We start from the raw sequence: 18750 nt of genomic DNA, 5'->3' as shown, positions 1-18750 counted from the left end.
TTAATTTAAAAAATGTCAGCTTTATTCTCAGTCACAAAGCATAATACAATGACAATGCAAAACACCCCTTTGGTGACACCTACTCAGAATATGTCCCTGTTATTGCAGCATAACGAGCACTCAAAACATCACGAAAATTCTGCTGCATTATGCAACACAAGTTTGGCTGTCTCTATTTCTGGTAAAACTGAGCCTCACCGATGTGACTGCAAAGCCTGAATATCAGCCACAGTCTGAAATACTCCTTGGAAGACTGAATCCTCACTGAACAACATAAATATATTAGACATTAGGTTATTACTTTTTAAAATAAATGATCTCCCTCAAATAGAAACGGTGTCAAATTCTTGAAAAATATTCCTCTTTTAAACCTTTTATCTAGAAAGCTTCCAGTGCAAAGAGAATTAAAACACTGTTTTATTGCTAGTAAATACAAAGAACTGCTCACATGGCAAAGAATGTAGACTTGTGCCAACCTGAGTTATAAATGAGCTAATATTGAACTTCTAGAGAAAAAAAAATCTATTTATTGCTCAGCCTACCTTGAGCAAATGAAACATGAAAGCAATCCGTATCAGACAGATTCCAAATGCAGCTCACTAAAAAGATCTGCAGAACTGATTCATAAAGCTGGTTCTCTGGTGGTCTGAATGTGATGCAGTAGTTGTTTACAGTAGACTGGTGTTCGGTGCTTATCTATAGCAACTTCAACTTCTCTCACAAGCAGTTCGGGATACAAAATGCTTCCTTCTTTTAGTACTTCTGTAAAACAATAATATGGTATGAAAATCATTAGTTGCTTTGTGTTTTTCTATTCACGTTCCCCCAGAGTAGCTGCAGCCTAACCTGGGGGCTGTTGTACACGTTGAGCAGTCATGCTGCTGACTGCCCTTTCATTTGCTGAGGTCTGTATCTTGGCATTGATATGCTTGAACACTGAGTCACACACCAATCAATTCCACAGAATCTGTATAGCAAGTTGGGATATGGTCACATCCTGCAGTGGTTGCTGCCTACGTTCCATGTCCCGTTTACTGTCTGCACAGAGCTCTGATGCATCAGATATGCTGAGATTCCCACCCTGGTGAACGCTAGATGAAGCATTACATTCTGCATGCAGGTGAAAGGTCTCAGCTCCCTGTCACCAAAACCCAAAGGAAAGCTCCCAGTGACACCAGCCCACTCAGAGCACTCTCTCCTTATCAATACTATTTTCATGGAACACTTGAGAACATTTTTTTAAAAGTATTGTTAAAAATACAAATGACCGAAAGTCTTACCTAGGACTGCATTTTGGGTATCTGGATCTTGGTCATCCAGGTGTATCAACAGCTCTTGGTACAGAAACTCGATGTGACTTTTCATTGCAGATTTCACATCGCTGTCCTTCAAGCATTTAAACCAGTCAGTTAAGGTGTGAGCTGCGGTCAGTCGTACATCAGGTGATGCATCATCCAGACGCTTTAAAACCTCTGAAAAGGAACACATATGTAACCAAAGGGCACCATCAACAGAGAAGTTATCTTTCCCTTTTTTGTTTCAAAGCATAAATCTATTTTGTAACCACTGGAATTATTCTCTAACACTCTACCTACGTAGCACTATGAATGTCTATTAATTAACTGCAGAAATAGTACTTCTGTACTCTGTAAAGCACAGTATTTCTGTAAAACATTGCATTTTCAGTGAACAGATGCATCACAGACTACTTGAATAAGCAAGATGCAAAGATGTGCTTTGCTGATGGTCTGTTTATACATCTCACCAAAATAAAGACGTTTGTTGTTAGGATTTCTGCAGTACTGTGTACAAAACAGTCATTAAGACGCTCAGTTTGGGAAGGGCAGATTTATTTGTTTACATTTCTGAGAACACAAACCCTGTCACATAGCATAGATTGTACTTCTCCTGACGAATTGTTTAGCAGTACAACATCACCCCAGTAGGCATTGCAGAAAACAGCTCTATTTCACAGTACAGCACTGTAGATTTGTAGCTTCTTTTTTTCCTTTCCAAACCAAATCAAGCCAACAAGTCCCGAACAACAACCTGCTACATATTCAGGTCTATTTATGGCACAGTGACACAGTTTGCTCTTGGCACTCTGAAACACTGCAGGGAGAACAATGCGACTACCATTTATATAATGCATTGCTGCTCTGCTTTCACTATAGTTAGAACATTATTTCATACAGTCTAAAGAAAGAAGCAATGCAGATGAACCTCTGGTAAGCCTTGCAGACAATAACACTGACTGAAGTTCCATCTAGTGGTGTAAGGCACAACAACATCAAGAACACTTAACGCTCAGTTCCACTCAGCTGGGAGGGAGGGCATCTGAAAATGACATCAACGTATCTGCAGCACAACACCTCTGTGACACGAAAGCCTGCAGCTGAAAAGCTAACAGAGCAGGGCCTCACAAGAAGCAGGTGCTGCTGGATTCATGCTCAGCAACACTTAGTGAGGTGTGCAGCACTTTGATTCTCTAAAATGCATACCTGTACTTCACACACTTCACGTAGTCTCACCTAACAGTTTAGGGTTACGTCTTCAGGACGTTAAAGGGGCTCTCACAGACAAAACTGTTGCTAACCATAGGGTTTTGTACAACTCTTTTTCCAGTTCCTTAATATCTACAGAATTATTTTATGGAATGAGTACCTGAATAGTTAAAATATACCAGATCAGAGGATACAGAAAGAGCACCAGAACATATTTATGGGAATAAAATAAGAAGTCAGCATAAAATCTACCCCTATTTGGAATTCAAACTGTGTAAAGGCTTTTTTTTTGCTTTCTACATAGGATTAAAGCCATCACACATCAGTGATATCACGCAGACTTGGCATTCCCCAGTCTGTGTTAGTGCTTGCATTGCTAGCAGCCACAGTGAGCCTGCAGGTGAAGCAGACAGCCTGCACAGTGACTGCACCTATGCTCAACAACGCCCTCAGTGTTACAAACAAAACTACTAGAAAGTCTCAGGGAAAAGCAATTGTAACTATACAGTACAGACACATCTCCCCCAACCCCCTAACTCTTATACGTACCAGGGTAAGTCTTGCCAAGCTGGATTTCATCCATTTGCCTCCCACAGACTTTTAAAATACCACCAACAATGCGGCAACCCATCAGCCGACTGATTTTAGAGTCCTCGTCCAAGGCAGCAATAATTTGGGGCATTAACACATCCTTGACTTTTAAGATCTAGGATTAATGAGGAAAGCATAGAAGAACAATAGCTTTTCGGTCAGTTTAAAGAGCTATACTCATTGCTTACATAAGTTATTATTTGGTCTGAAGATCCTGGCTTGCTCAATTAAAAAAAATAAATAATTATACCTAATATACCTATACGTCCTGAAGTTACACAGCTCCATTTTTGCCTGGAAGTAAGCTTGGGAAAAAAAAACCTACCAATATACCACACAGTTCATGAGCACTCAGTACATGTGCATATGAGTTTTCTGAAGCTGATTAAAGCTTTAGACTTACCTGCCTTTTTATTAAAAAACAAACAAACAAAATATAAATCCTGGCAAAACTTTCAATAATTTGGAGCTGAGGCAATTGAGGTACCAGTAGATGGTGCTCTTATTCTAAAAGGAAGTTTTAAAATAAAGACCATTTTAACGTAACACTGATTCATTATTTGTCTTCAACACGTACATTTTCTGTGTGTTGATGCAAAAGGGCATCGACGTCGCCCATCGATTGAGAAAAGCATTTGAACACAACAGCAGCCTCTGATACCTCACAGGTGCTTAAGCTCTTTGTTCGATTAAGATCTGTTATTGAGACTGTAAATGTTGAATAACATTGAGCATGTTCCCAATGCACCATTTTCAAGCACCATTTTTGTGAGCAGACAAGCTTCAACCCCCCTCTGATTCCACTGATCCTCCATCACTATGGCACCTCGCATTTCTTTAAGGATACTCCCTGCCAGCTCTCTGCATCAGTTTCCATAGATACCCCTCAGGTTCCATCTCAGCTCCTCCTGCCCTTTCCAGAAGTCCTTTAGATGATTTTCCCAAACAGCCCCATGGGCTCCAAGGCAACCAAACAAGCTGTCACTGCCACGTGAAGCAGCTCCAGTCCCGGCCATGTCAGCGCTGCACTGATGATGCTCACAGTGCTCTGTGTCAGCACTGCTGTTGTGCCAGGACGAAGCCCTGCAGCATTTCGTGGTGGTGAGCAGAACTCAGCACAGAGCAGGCCCTGGCTCTGCTACCAGGACCCATCATACCCTCACTGCTAATCATTTCACTTGTTACCACTCCGTTGCAATTAAATTAATTATGAAACCTACGCGTCCATTTGAAAACATTACAAACAAGAAGGATCTTTTTTTCTTCTTTACATTTATTTTGTTTTCCTGTGCAAGATTTCAGAGTACATTTGATGAAAAAGAGAGAATTTACCTCTTCTGGTGCAAGCATCTGGCAGTGAATAAGGGCCCAAAGGCACGACACAGCTGTGGTGCGGATGGCAGCTGCTGTCCTCCCAGCATGCCACTGCAGATTAGGAGCCAGGATGTCTTTTATCACAATCTCCAGGTAGCTAGGGAACAGCCTGCAGCCAAAAATAAGAAAGCAAAATAAAGGCTCATGAGGAAGTGGTAAAGAGACTGACAGGACGCAAAAAAGAATTTTCTGCCATAGAAACACAGGCAGAAAAGGGGAAAAAAAGATTCTGTAAAAAAAAATAAAAAATCTTGTAAACATGATTATAACATATGTGATAAGCCCTTCATAACTTAATTTTTTGAGGTAATATGTAAGCAAATACCAAACATGCACAGAAAGGAGAGGCCAGACTTCCTCCCACTCTAGATGATGCCCATGACTCACTGTTATCTGGGTGCTCTGCTTACCTTCCCTCTGTCTCATTTTCTCAGCCTGCAAGGCTGAGATCACACTCCACGTGAGTGCTGATAGGATTCATTAATATCTGCGAGGCCTTTTGAGACTGCCCAATAAAAAGAATTCACAGTGTGAAAAGTATGAATGTGATTGCTGAGACCAGAACTGTGACACTGCAGGGAGACCCCAAATACGTAGCTTTCCACTGGTGGAGAAGCCTCATCTGCCTGCTCTGTAAGTGGATAACAGAGGCTCTGGTTGTCCACTTCATCCCCATGCCTCACACAGCAGCTGGGAGCTGCACAGCACACAGACCACAGAACAGTACCCCTCCCTGCTGCACGAAACCTTGTCACAGAAATGCAACTGGGTGCTGCCAGACCTCTGCCACCCACTGCACACACACCTGCACGGTGGGAGCCCACACACCTGGCTGCTGCCTGCTCACCACAGAACGGAGCAGTGCACGAGGCATCGATCTGTGCCTCATGTCCAGCAGGTGGCACATAAGGCTCAGTAATAACAAGAAATCTGTAGTCCCAATAAACACATAGAAATTCATCAAAAACCTTTGATTTACTATTTTAAATACATTTCTCAGAGTTCATAATTCCCAATTAGAAAATTTGCTAGAAAAAAGTATCGTTGATGATCAGTATCATTCCAAATTTCCTTTTAGTTCCAAGCAGTTCCAGAGCAGAGGTAAGTTCCATCAGCATCACGTTAACCATAACTCTGTGCTGTTTGGGAGAATATTTGTTCTATCACTTTGAAACAGAATTGGGAAAGCAATAGCTGGCAGCTCTCTGACACAATAATGTCAGATTCAAACAAAATTTGATGATCATACAACTGTGGTTGGTATAATAATGAAACCCTTCCTATATAAACTGTTGTGCAGCTAAACAAATCACCGCCAGCAATGAACGTGATTTTGTAACAAGGAATTACTGTTATTTCACCATACTCTCATCACCATTAAGATGTACTTCTTGCTGCCTCAAATGCAAGTAAATCCTCCTTCTCTCTACTTTCAAGTCTTACTGTTATAAATGCTTGTAACTTGATGTTAAATATGAGCCAATTCCATGAGAGGACATACAGTGCTTGTGCTATTGGTGCTCAGAGACATGATTTAGTGAAGGGTTGTTAGAGTTAGGCTAGTATGGTTGGGTTGTGGTTGGACTTGGTGATCTTTGAGGTCTTTTCCAACCTGAGCAATTCTACGATTCTATGTAGCCTATGCATATAATGATACATAGTTCTACAAAAAACAAAAAACAAAAATCAGAGCTCTGCTTACCCCTGGGAATTGATGGTCTCATTGGCTTTCTGGAGCAACTCTGACAAAACAGTGAAAAGTTTTAAGCGCATCTGGGGATCTTTGTTTGGCTGCAGACACGTCTTCAGAACGAGAATAAAGTCATGGAGAGCTTCACCTATGACAGGACCTAGAAAGTGAGCACATAAGAATACAGTTAATTTCTATTCAGATGTTTCATATACAAGCACTTTAAAATGTGTAATATGCCTGATGCTAAAACAGCATTTAACTTTGCACTCACAGGAAAGGCCAGGTTTGAAAGGGTCAGCCTCAAAACTTGTGTAATAAAATTACTGCAGCCATATTATTTCTCCATGTTTAAATAATGCTCCTTTGCATTTGACAAGAGAATCTAAAATGCAGTGAATTCTTACAAGCTATTATTTGAAGCAAAAATATTTTCCAAATTCATGCTCTAAACTATTAACGTTTTCACCTCCTCTGATGAACTCTTTTTTATCACTAACCAAGAAGCTAAGAAATAAGCCCCAACGTGGGAAGAAGTGATTTGGTCGGAGGAAGGTGCTGCCCTTCTCCTAGACAATGATTCATATCTGCATGGTTTTTAAGAGGAAGACACTTGGACCACTGACTTGCTCTATTCTGTGAGCTGCTTGCTGTGGAATGCTGCTTGCTATGAACTACCTTCCCCTAGAAACTTCTCCAGCTTCACTTTCTTGTGATACACACTCCACTCAAGTCCCATCACTCAGAACCTGCACAGGAAGAGACACAACACCTGGGCCTTTCCGGTGACCAGAACGTTTTTCACACGTGAAACACAGAGACTGAATTGTTCACCATTCCAAAACAAGTTCAATAGCATTTAGTAGTATCTGGAAATGTAATGATTAATTAAAAATAAAATAAATCTCCAACGTCTAGACTTAGGCAATGCGGGGTGAATGTTAAGCTGCAGTTTGCTAAATTTCCATGTCGACAAGTAGGTCTTTATTTTCTTAACATTTATTTGAGATATATTGCTTCATGTGAGTTTTGGGGCATTCTTAGGACACTTATTATATCATACTGATAACACCAAATCCAACAGATGGGAAATAAACAAAATAATCTACTCTGCTAGTTTCAGAGTAAGCACACATTCCTGAAAAGCAGCAAAAACTGAGACATTGGAAATGAGTAAGCCTGATTACACTGACTAAAAAGCAGCATTCTGTGTGGGAATGATAAGAGAGAAAAAGAAAAACAAACAAACAAGCAGATTAGCCCTAGGAGCTGCCGTGTTAGACAGAAAACCCAGACAGCAGCACATAACCAGCGTGGGGGGCAAGTCAAAACGTCTGCCCAGACATTTTATGATTTATTTGCCACTAAGGAGAAGCCAGACGACTGTCTAGGAGTTCCTCAGTCATGGGAAGGGGAATGCAAGCATGCAGGGAAGTTGGCTTCTCAGTGCTTGCAGTGAAAAAACTTCTTGTTCATTCCACAAATAAGAAAAGTACGTAAGCCTTGAAGTCTGAGAGCGCGTGCTTGATTTATCAAGTCGCCTGATATGTGCTGTGAGGAATAAAGGAAGGCTGCTTTCCAACACCACACTGGGGTTAGAGAGTTTTCTTCCCAGATTTCAGATGACAGAGGCTCCTTGCAGCTGATGGGTCCTTTTGGAATTGGAGCTGCCTGAACATTTTCATTTTTGCTTTTCATCGTTCTTGCAGAGCTTCTGAATGCTACATTATTCATTATAGAATACCAAGTGTCTGCAGGCTACCGAGATCGTTACTTTATCATTCCATTTTTGAGAACTGGATGGGCTATCACAGCACTAAATAAGTCTTACCTGAATGAGTTGCAATGACATCAAACTGCAATATTTCTGGAGAATAGCAGGTCCAACTGTCGTGTGACACTGAGACCCATTCCAGAAGCTGAAGGATATGCTGTCTGTAGAGGTAAAGAAAGCCATCCAACTGCTGCACTTCAGCTAATGAACACATTGTGTCTTCCGCCTGTTAAGAAAGGAGAGGTGAGATACTTCATCTTAACTGGAGTGCTGTTTGAAAAACAGGTCAATCATTGAAACTCTCTGTTACACCACAGGAAAGGGAAGGGATTCCCACACTATTTAAAACAAATATTTGTCCTGATCTCAGAGCAAAATTGTAAGGAACACAGCAGTGCAGGACCAAAATTAAAGCATCTCTGATCCATTTGAAAACCTATCCAAAACCCAACCAAGCCACGAAACCATTCATATTAATTTGAGCAATGCAGTGATTTTCTCTCGACTTAGCAATGCTTTAAACATCTACGTAAAGGCAATTTCCCACACAGACATCCAGGCCCACGGCAGCTACCAAAACTACTGCCACTACTGCCCAGACAGGGCAAGGAATTCCCTCCTCTCCTCCTGCTCTTGTGTTTTGCTTTTTCCCCTTTCAAACTTCAATGAGGCAAAAAGCCGTATAGAAATTCTTGCAGGCAGATGAGGAGCGTGCTGAAAGCACTGCCTGCAGCACTACTGATTTCAGCAGACAGTGAGCCAAGAACGAGGAGCCAGGCATGGTTGGGAATCCCAGTAAGGAACAGCACATCCTCAGCACGGCCATCAGTTCCAGCAGGGAATGCCGGAGCAGAGATCTGTGAGTGACACCATTGGACTTTAAGAGGTGCAGCAGGGCTGCACATCACAGCCATATCTCTACTGTTTTTGAATTGAACTCCACCACACGTGTCAGCTAAAACATGCCAAGGACCACTGGAGTATTGCTGGCTAATAGCTTGCCAGACAAAGGTGTTATTATGGAAGAACCAGATGTGGAGAAAATAAATGAGATTTTTAAAATAAGTCAACCAATCCGGATTTGCTAGGAACAAAGGTTATTCATAAAGCAGCTTTGCCTGCCTCAAGCACAGTGAATTTTTCTTTCTGGAAGCATTCTGTGAGCCAGTCAAAACAGAATAACCTGAATGTAAAATACTCATTTATCTGCAAATCAATTGAAAGATGTTATATGACAGAATGTGTCAAGAGAGAAACCATTCTCCATTACCCCCCCATCCACAACACCTTTTGTTCTTTATTAAACAAAGGAGGCACAAAACAATGCTTCTTTCAGAGGTGATTTAAAATAAACTATTAACTAGTTTCACATGTACAATTGCAAAAATTGGAGAGAAATCAAATATGCCAACAGATTGCTGTGCATCTTCTCATTCAGAAGTGTCTCGTAGTCAATAAAAAGAATAGCAAGGGTGATTTTCTTTCATATATTTGAAAGCTAGCAAGTTTAACAATGTGTTATCTTTACACCAGTAATCAACACATGCTCAGAGAAGAACTGAGACAGCATAGGATACTGGTAACAAAACAAAGCCTTACCTTTAGGTCACCAGTTACAGCACTGACAAGCTCAAAACATGCCTGACTGACTGTAACATCTGATTTAGCTTCAGTCTATTGGGGGCTGTAAACCATACCCCTCATCGCAGTTCCTCAGTGCTCAGTTGGTGGTCCTGATCTCTTCCCTTAGCCCCAGGCAACTAGAAACACTGATGGCTGCAAAGCCAAAGGGCCAAGAATCAGCAAGCTGGAAGAGCACAGATGCCCATCAGTCACATCAGCTGCAGCCTCCACTGTCACTCTGCTCTGCTGTCTCCTTATCTTCAAGTCTGAACTGAAATTCTATAATGCAAATCTTTGAATCATTCTTTTTACTCTCAAAATCTTTTGACCCTGAATGCAAGAATAGCAACAGGGGAGAAAAGCAAAAAGCAGCAAGCTTTGGTGACAAAGTTATATATTGCAATTATGTAAGCTTGTCGCCAGATACTCTATTTGTGTAGCTGAAATAAAGGCTAATGAGAAAAAAGATTCTCATTCAAAGTCCTGTCAGCTTTAAAAGTCAACTGTAACTGCAGGAACATCCTAAACCTTTAATAATCTTGAGAGATTAACTTTTTTGTTGATGAAAACCAGGATTTACCTCCATGAAACGGCTTCCTTTGCAGGAAGATGAATTCACATTGCTAACTTTACAGACCACTTAAGGGCTAAACAGACAAGATACTGGAAAACACATCAGATCAATCTGTCTGAGGTTTACTTGGACAGATATTCTGTTAAAAAAACAAATACAAAAACCACAAGGCCAATAAATGAAATAAAATAAATGCTGCTCTCACACTGGCTCTCCACGAGACAGATCTTTATGCTGTACCTCTTTGTCCTACAAAATATTTTTAATACTTGTTCTGTTTTACCTCTTTCAGAGCAGTTTTCTAAGTGTGTGCCTCATTGGAGGCAGCCTGTCAGCTGGGGGCCATAAATACTGATGGTGCACAGGCCTCTGGAATAGCATGCCTGGGAGCAAGAGCAAAGGCAGTAGAATAGCCATCACATTTAAGAAGCACATTCGAAGAAAGACAACTTGGATGGGTCATGATTATACTACTTGAGGAAGGCTTGCTGATTTATTTAGCTCAGGGAACTAAGAGGAAGAGAAGAATAAGGGGGTGAGAAAATGTGTAGCCCAAAAGCTCATCTATTATCAGAGCATCTACAGATGCCCTTCACTTTAAAGCATTCCTGCAATAACATTTAAGCTTTTAGTTCTGGTCAGGGGTAAAAAGTTCAACTACTGTAAAATCAGTCAGATGTGTGTTTAAAGAGAAAAAAAAAATGGATTTCATTATTATTACTATTATAATAATTAATAATAATAATGCTAGTCCTGCTTTCACTCCACATAATCTCAAACACTAAAAAAGAATTTATCCCATGTAGAGGTTCTCTTGGTTGTCATTAAGAGTCGGGAAGAGATGCACAACAGAGCAGAGTTAAGGTCAGGCAATAGCAAATAATTTCAGAGTGTACCAATTTTGTGAAGGAACTCTTAGTGAAGGATTTCTATGGTTTAAAATCTAACAGCCACATAAAAAATTATGGCTCTGTTTAGACAAAGCACTTTATCAACATTAAAAGAAGGAAATACAGCACACTAAAACAGTTTGTATCTTACCTTCTCTTTAAGGTGCTGAGAACTTGGTATTGCCATCACTGTCACCAAAACTTTCATGAGCTGCAAGCAAATTTCTTGGCAGTCTTCCTGGCATACTTCGATCAATGCTTGTACACAACAAAGCAATTGCTCCATGTAAAGGACCTTTTATTAAATAAAAGCATATATTTATTATCTTCATTAGAAAATATTATCTTTAAGAGCGAGATAAGAGAAGTGATAATAATAAAATCTGAGTGCTGTATAGTCTTCTAAATTAGTCACATCGATCATTCGATGCTAGTTCTCTTGGTGACCTACATTCTACTTTCTACAGAACACAACATAATCTTCCTGCCTTGTCCTGGCAACAAAATAAATGATCCTGCTCTTAACACAATTGCTCCATTGCAAATAAAAACATCAAAGCATTTTGCTGTGCTTACAGGTAGCACTTTCTCATTCCGAAGATGAGAAATTCTTATAACTTTTTCAAATATTATTCCACGTCTGACTATTTCAACTGAACAGTAATGGTTAAATGCATAAAACAAGAAAACCCGAGTATCTGCTTTTATCTTTGCCAATTTATCTCGTTCACTGCAATATAATGCCTGTTATCTTGATCCAACTGATGTCAATGGAAGTCAATATTCTTGTCAGTTAGCTTGCAGTAACTTCTATGATAAAGTGCACTTGATATTCCACGAAGCTGTCAGACTACATTCAACTAACAGAAGGGGCCATTGTTATAAATTTATTACCAAAAATAAATCAAGTCTAGAAATAGTTATCCATGTTATTAATCTCATGGACACAGTCAATCCTTAGCTAAACAATGTCTATGCAGCATTTGCTCTCTATTTTAGAGACAGATTGTTTCCAAACCATAGGTTAGAACAATTTCACAATTCCACCGAATGCTTCGACTCAGATGAATGCGTCTTCTGTACAGCGCTGCCTGGAAGTGCTGAGTGTAAGGCCTCCTAGCAATTCTGCAGATACACCTGGGGGAATTGCTATTTGAACAATCAGGTTATAGTGCTTCCAGTTATGTGAGTTCCTAATCATCCCAGGCTTCACGGAGATTAAGGTTAATTCTCTGCATCACTGGTGTATATTCCATTAGGGAAGAAACCTAGAATAACTCCACATGTATATCTTACATTGGCCCAGAAAGATAATTATGCCAGATTCAGTCTACACACATGAATAACTTTTGTAAAGGGACTTTTGAATCTCATGAAGACAGAATTTTCTGACAGCAACAGAGCAGTCTTTTTTGGCCATCTTAAGGCCAAAAGCCTAAGAAACTTGTGCTGCAATGAAAGGACAGGACTGCATTTGTGGGGAAGGTGGTGAGGATTCCTCACAGATCTATTTCCGCATCTGGGCAAGTGTGGAGGAGAAAAAAAAAGAAGAGTAAGAGAAAATAATAATTATAATCCTAGAATTCATTCTCCATTGCACACTGAAGAGAAGCTCTCCCCTCCTTATATAGACACGATGAATATTCTTCAGATGGCAGAATGGCTCAGCCATTAGTAAAGGTCCATTTGAGAAGAGATTTCTAATTTATAAAGGCCTCCTTGCTAGAATCTAACTTAATGAGAAGCAACCAAGCTGAACAGAATACAGAACATGCTCTTAAATGTACAGGTAAGCAGAATACTGCTATCTTCTTTTTAAAATGGAAAACAGTATACAAATTAATACAAAACAAAAATAAGAAATGACATGAAAAGGGAATCCTTCCTGGGAAGCCAACATGCCAGTCTCTATGGACTGTGGAAAGCTGTCCACTGCTAATGATTAAAACACATACTATTGTTTGGACTGTGAACACAAGGAATTTCAAAGCATGGGTTGAATTCTGGCTCTGGATTGGCCAATGGAGAATGCTGTTTGTACAGTGCATTCTGAACAGCCTCTTCTTTCCTCCTCACATCTCTCCATTTTTCTCCCACAGTATGAAGCATCCTACATCAGCTCTGGAACTTGAATCCATGTCTGCTAAGAGGATGGATTGCCAGCAGTTTTTTGGGAATGGTTTGATCGGGAGACCACAACTAGGAGAAGAACGAGTCTTGGTAAACTCCTGTCAGTCTCAGACACGTCTACAGATACATCCTGAGACAGAGTGGGCTGGGTGTGCACAGGAAAGGTAAGGGAGGACTTAAGGAGAACAAATGAAGGAGTGTGTTCAAGAAGCACTGGTCCGAAACTTGGAAGTGCCACGTTTCCCTAAGATCCTTACCTCCTCAGATTGCTGACAAACTCCAGCCTGTGACAGCGTGGCGCCAAGATCGCTCAAATGAGGCTGCAAGATTTCTTTTGGGCTACCTCGAATCACTGCAGCAAGAACCATTAAACAAGATGGCTTAGGTGTTATCTCAAAGGCTGATGTGATTAATTTCAAAGACACTTTAGGACTGACAAACGTTCCAATCAATTCTGCTGCCTTCACACACTGGAAAAAAAAGAACAATAGCTATAGAGAATTCTTCTGGAAACACAAAGACCATTCAATATATCATCGGGATTTTTCTTTTTATGATTCCAGCTGTTACTTTAAATGCTGCAGCAGTTGCCTTGTAGGCCTTTTTCCATTCGCTCAGGAATTGTTATACGTGTGAAGAAATTGTCTTGACATGTGTTCAGTAAACACATAATAAGGCATGCAAGCGCCCTTCTTGGCCTCAAACTTCCATGTGAAAGTAATGTACAGAAATGAAGTGTACAGCTTGCAGTGTAATTAAGTCTACAGCTCAAAATAACCAGATGTTGCAGATTTACTGGTTTCAAGTCTTTCTCCAAATGCTGTTCTCAGGCACGTGCTCTCCGTGCACCCACTCATTCAAAGCATCAACAATAAATACATCAATGGGATTTTTTGCTATTGTACTGTATTTTGGCAGTGATGTGACTGATTTGGCTTACTGTGGAAGCACTGCCATGGAGCTCTCACTGCTTGCAATCTCTTCTTTAGCAGAAAGGGCTGAAATTGCTATCCATTCCCCATGACACTTGTGCGCTTTGATCCCATCTCTGCCTGCAAAGCATGCTGTTCTTACATGACACACCAGCACATCAGGCCTTACTGATCCCTAACCCCAACCAGTGCATTACACAGACGCACTTTACACTGTGCAACAGGAACATTTCCTCCTAATTCCTTTATTCAGCAGTCGGCTCATTTCCCCAAACACAAAATGTTTGTACGTCACTTCGCCTTTATGTACGTCACTTCCACTCTAGTGATTTAGCCATGTATGTTCAATTGAACCTAATTAAAATTTGAATCAATTCAGGAAAAATCAAGGGAGGGAAACGGCAACTGATATTGAGACAGAGTATAAAGCCAACAAAAAGAAACTGCAAAGGAAAAACAAAGACTTGAAGAAGAATCATTTCAGACGTGGATTTCTCAGTCTGCATATGGCTAAACCAACAGTGGGAATGAAAACAAAACCTTGATTTGGGAAATCCATTCTATTTAACATCAGCTGGACTACTTGCATCCAGAGAGTGGAAAATATTCTTCCAATTCCCCAAGGCAATACCATTTGCAGCTTTGAATTAAATTACGTGATGTTTTTATTACATGTATTTTGTCTTGCTTGTGTAGAAAAATGAACAGATCTTCTCTAAATATTGTAAAGACAGTTTGTATTGCCTGTCTGGCCTCTGAGAAATTCATCTAGTCCTTTCAGTGATATAAATTTTATTGCCTTATTATTGAACCAAGCCTTGAGAGCAACAACTGATACACTATTAGATAAAAATGATACTAATTATTCCTTGCAAAAAGGTTAGGAGTTTTAAGTATGCAGACACTGACTGCAGGTACGGCGTGGAACAAGGTGGGTTATGCAGCAGGGGGAGATGGTCAATTGAACCTGAACGGGCATGACCTGCACATGTTTCTGAATGGAATCTGTTGCCACAAGGCTTTTACAACTTAATCTGCTTATGATTTTTATGGAGATCATTTTTGAAACTTCATGGAGTTGGCATATAAACTAAACAGTACTTAAATCATTTTATTTCATACCAACAATACAAGAATGCATTTATTTTAACACAGTAATTAAATACAATTTATACATATTTTTAACACCCATTAAAAGCTGATCCTGATGTCACGGGGAAGCTGCAGAGACCCATGGTACTGCCATCCCTCACACAACGCACCCAGGCACACAACAAAGAGTGTCTCCATGAAGCATGTAGCAGATACTTACATTCCTAACCACCTCGCTTTCTTCATCCAAGCACGCTTGATACAAAGTTCTGAGAAGCAGCTCCATGTGCTGTGTTATGTGGTCCTCTGCGTGCAGCAGTAACACATACAGAAGCTGGGATGCTTTCACTCTCGTGCTTTCAACCCAGTCTGTTAGATCACGGCAGAGAGCTGGAAGGACTTTGGAGAGGTTCCTTGACACGAGTTCCCGACACCCCAGTCCTGGTCGAGTCACTGGAGAGGGAAAACAAACCCACAAATTATTTACAACACAACGCCAGCCATGTGGAAGGAAAAGCCTCGGAAGACTTTAGAGACTCCAAGACGAGCTCTGGGAATCTGCTTCAGTGTGGAAGAAGATATTCCAAATGCTGCTGAGGATTTTACATGTGCAAGTCGTATTTCTTTAATAGATACTGCAAAATTTTAATTCCATGCCACTCTGAAAATGTACATAGAATACTACAAAGTGGTTTAAAGTTTATGCTTTAAAATATTTACAGAAGAAAAGGAAGGAAACGTACATGAGTATGGCACAGTGCCCACTTCGGAAAATGCTGCCTAATAACTTCTGTGATTTCCTTTTAATTGTTTTGACAGCACAAATGCCATTGAAAGAATTAAACTGAAGCATCAAACAGAAAGACTCTTCTGTGCAAGCTCTGTGGAATCACTGAGTTAAATATTATTTGGAAGGGGGAAAAGAAAGGCAATTGCTCTCAGGTCACTTTTTTTCCCCTTTTTAAATGCAAGTTCTCCAAAGAAAACAGTGCTAAGCCAATCCCCGTCAGCATTACCTACCTGAAAAATCCCTACTTTCTGTGCAGTACTCACCTTCTTTGGGATAATGAGATGGTGGAACACTAAAATCCATCTTATCCTTCAGATCTTCTTCATTCTCCTTCTCCCACTGCAAGCCTATCTTCTCCCAATAAGTCCAAGCTAGTGTCCTAGGTACAAAATAAAATAAAAATCATGACCCCCCACAGGAAAACATCTTAAAATGAGACTTTTGGAAATTATGACTTCTTGAATTCATTTGGAAGAATGGGAAGCAATGGGAAGAGCTGATGCTTATGTACTCAGTGGACAGAAGTCACTTCTTCTAGATGGTAATCCCAGCTCTGCCTCTCTTACCGTCTCCACCCCTCACACAAACAAAAGTCACCAGAGATTACACTATCAGGAGTAGGTTTACAAATGTTTGGTTTTCTTCCACATAGTTTATCTGTAAACATAGAAATAATTCCACACAAAGGAAGGGAAGCGGAGGGGAAAAAGAAGAAAAAAAAAAATTCAGAAGTGTTCTGCTTACATATTTTCAGGAATGTCATCAGTAATGCTGCTGAGTAACAGAGGGATCAACTTGTGAAAGTAGGAGTATCTGTCCCGGAGGTGCAACAGCCATTCTCCAATGACAGTTGTTACAGCCTGACGAACCTGTGTGGATTAAAAATGAGGGAACAAAAAAATAATTCATTTTTAAAAAGTCAGGTAAATACTTCAAAAGATAGAAAGAATAAAAAATTGCTTTTGGTATCTAGTGCATGAACAGTCTGTGATAATGACAAGAGCAGAGGATCTCCTCACTTGCAGCATCTCAGCACGACCCCGTGCTCCCCCTTGTGTTCTCTCTCTGACTCGGCCTTAGATGAAGTACTGCACAAGCACACTTGTGCTTTGTATCTCTCTGAGAACATGAGAAATGTACATTCCTTTTGAATTTGCACTTTTCCAGCATTTCTCCAGAATACAATTTTATCCATTTACTATAACGGAAACCAAAGTTAAGTAGCTTGGATGCACCCACTCAAAAAATAAATTATTTTACTTATGATTACCTAAAGGACTACAGCAATTGCATCTTACGAAGGGACCCAAACTGTGTTTGTTAAGCATCTAAAAAAACTACAGAACAAAATCCCGGAGAGATCTGCCAGAAGAATTTAGACAGAACTGGAGGCTTCCTTTAACATTAAGGTGCCTACACACGACAACAGTGTGCAGAACCAGACAGCAGTGGAACAGGCCATCCGTCTGCTTTTGGGTAGTCCACAGCTAGACCCATATGCTGAAAACAAATGGAAATGAAGGGGAAAAACAAATGGAAAGCTAGATTTAAAATAACAGCCCCTGACCCTCCCAAAAAAGAAGAAAACTGACACCTTGGGAATCTCATCAAATAACCGTTGGGCCAGATGAGACAGAACATCATCCACAGACTTCCCATTTCCAAACTGTATCACTGCTCCAGTAGCCTGAATTACATCCACACGAACTCTGTAGTGCTGGTGTGAAATTGTTTGCATTAAGGGCTTTATCAGAGATTCCGACTGCATATGGAAGTGCTCTGTTAGGAGAGAGACAGAAACTTCAAGTACTTCATTCTCTACACGGGCGACACATTTTGAGCAGAGTGATTTCTGCAGCACTGTGAGCAGCAAGCTGATGTTCACATTATATTGGAGCTGAATGCCAGCCCACAAGCATTTCTCCTCCACTGAAACATCATCACCCACACGCTGTAACTGCTCATGGAATCATAGAATTGTTTAAGAGTTGGAAGGCACTCTTCAAGGTCATCAAGGCCAACTTCCCTGCATTGAGCAGGGAAACCACAGCTCCATCACTGCTCAGATTCTGTCCCCTAAGCTTGGTTGTCTGGAGGGACGGAGCACTGCCACCATTCTCGGCACCCTGTACCAACACCTCACTGCCCTTAGCATAAAAAAACTTTTCTTTATAACCAATCTAAATGTGCCCTGTTTAGTTTGAAATCATTTCCCCTTGTCCTATCACACAGACCCTTGTAAAGAGTCTGTTCCCTTCTTACTTACAGCCCCTTCAGATATTGAAGGCTGCTCTCAGGTTTCCCCAGAGCTCTCCCTTTTCCATGCTGCACAGCCCCAGCTTTCTCAGCCTGTCCTTGTAGGAGACGTGTTCCATCCCACAGGACATTTTTATGGCCCTCCTCTGGTTCATATCTGTGTTGCACTGAGGACTCCCATATGGATGCAATACTCCAGGTGAGGGCTCACAGCACAGAGCAGAGGGGTAGGGTCACTTCTCACCCTGCCGACCACACCTTCAATGCAGCCCAGTGTACGGCTGGCTCTCTGGGCTGGGAGGCACAGTGCTGGTTCATGCCCAACCCGCATCCACCAGTAGATATCCCTGCTACACTTCTTCTTCACCGGATCCCCCTCGGGGCTGACAAAGTGCTCCTGTGAGACCGTGCACAACGTATTTCTCTTCCCCACTGCTGGCTGCATCTCTGCAGGCCCCGGCCCCAGCCTGGTCCCTCCGGGACACCGCATCTCACGGCACCCCGCGGTTCCCCCCGTGCCGCCCCCGAGC

The 18750-nt window shown here is 41.1% G+C and overlaps 1 protein-coding gene across 1 annotated transcript; it reads right to left on the bottom strand.

Moving 5' to 3' along the window:
* DNAAF5 (dynein axonemal assembly factor 5) lies at positions 1–17933 on the bottom strand (the record flags this gene model as incomplete). The annotated part of the gene is made up of 12 exons (XM_010719854.3): positions 1–762; positions 1281–1472; positions 3054–3210; positions 4428–4578; positions 6172–6319; positions 7991–8159; positions 11172–11315; positions 13408–13620; positions 15395–15627; positions 16228–16343; positions 16709–16833; positions 17559–17933. Coding segments are annotated over 12 exons (2163 nt in total), but the record flags the coding sequence as incomplete, so codon positions are not given.
* Between the last annotated feature and the right edge of the window lie 817 nt (positions 17934–18750).

The sequence above is a fragment of the Meleagris gallopavo genome, chromosome 16, assembly GCF_000146605.3.
Source record: "Meleagris gallopavo isolate NT-WF06-2002-E0010 breed Aviagen turkey brand Nicholas breeding stock chromosome 16, Turkey_5.1, whole genome shotgun sequence".
NCBI classification, from domain to species: Eukaryota; Metazoa; Chordata; class Aves; order Galliformes; family Phasianidae; genus Meleagris; species Meleagris gallopavo.
This window is presented reverse-complemented; position numbering and strand designations above follow the sequence as displayed.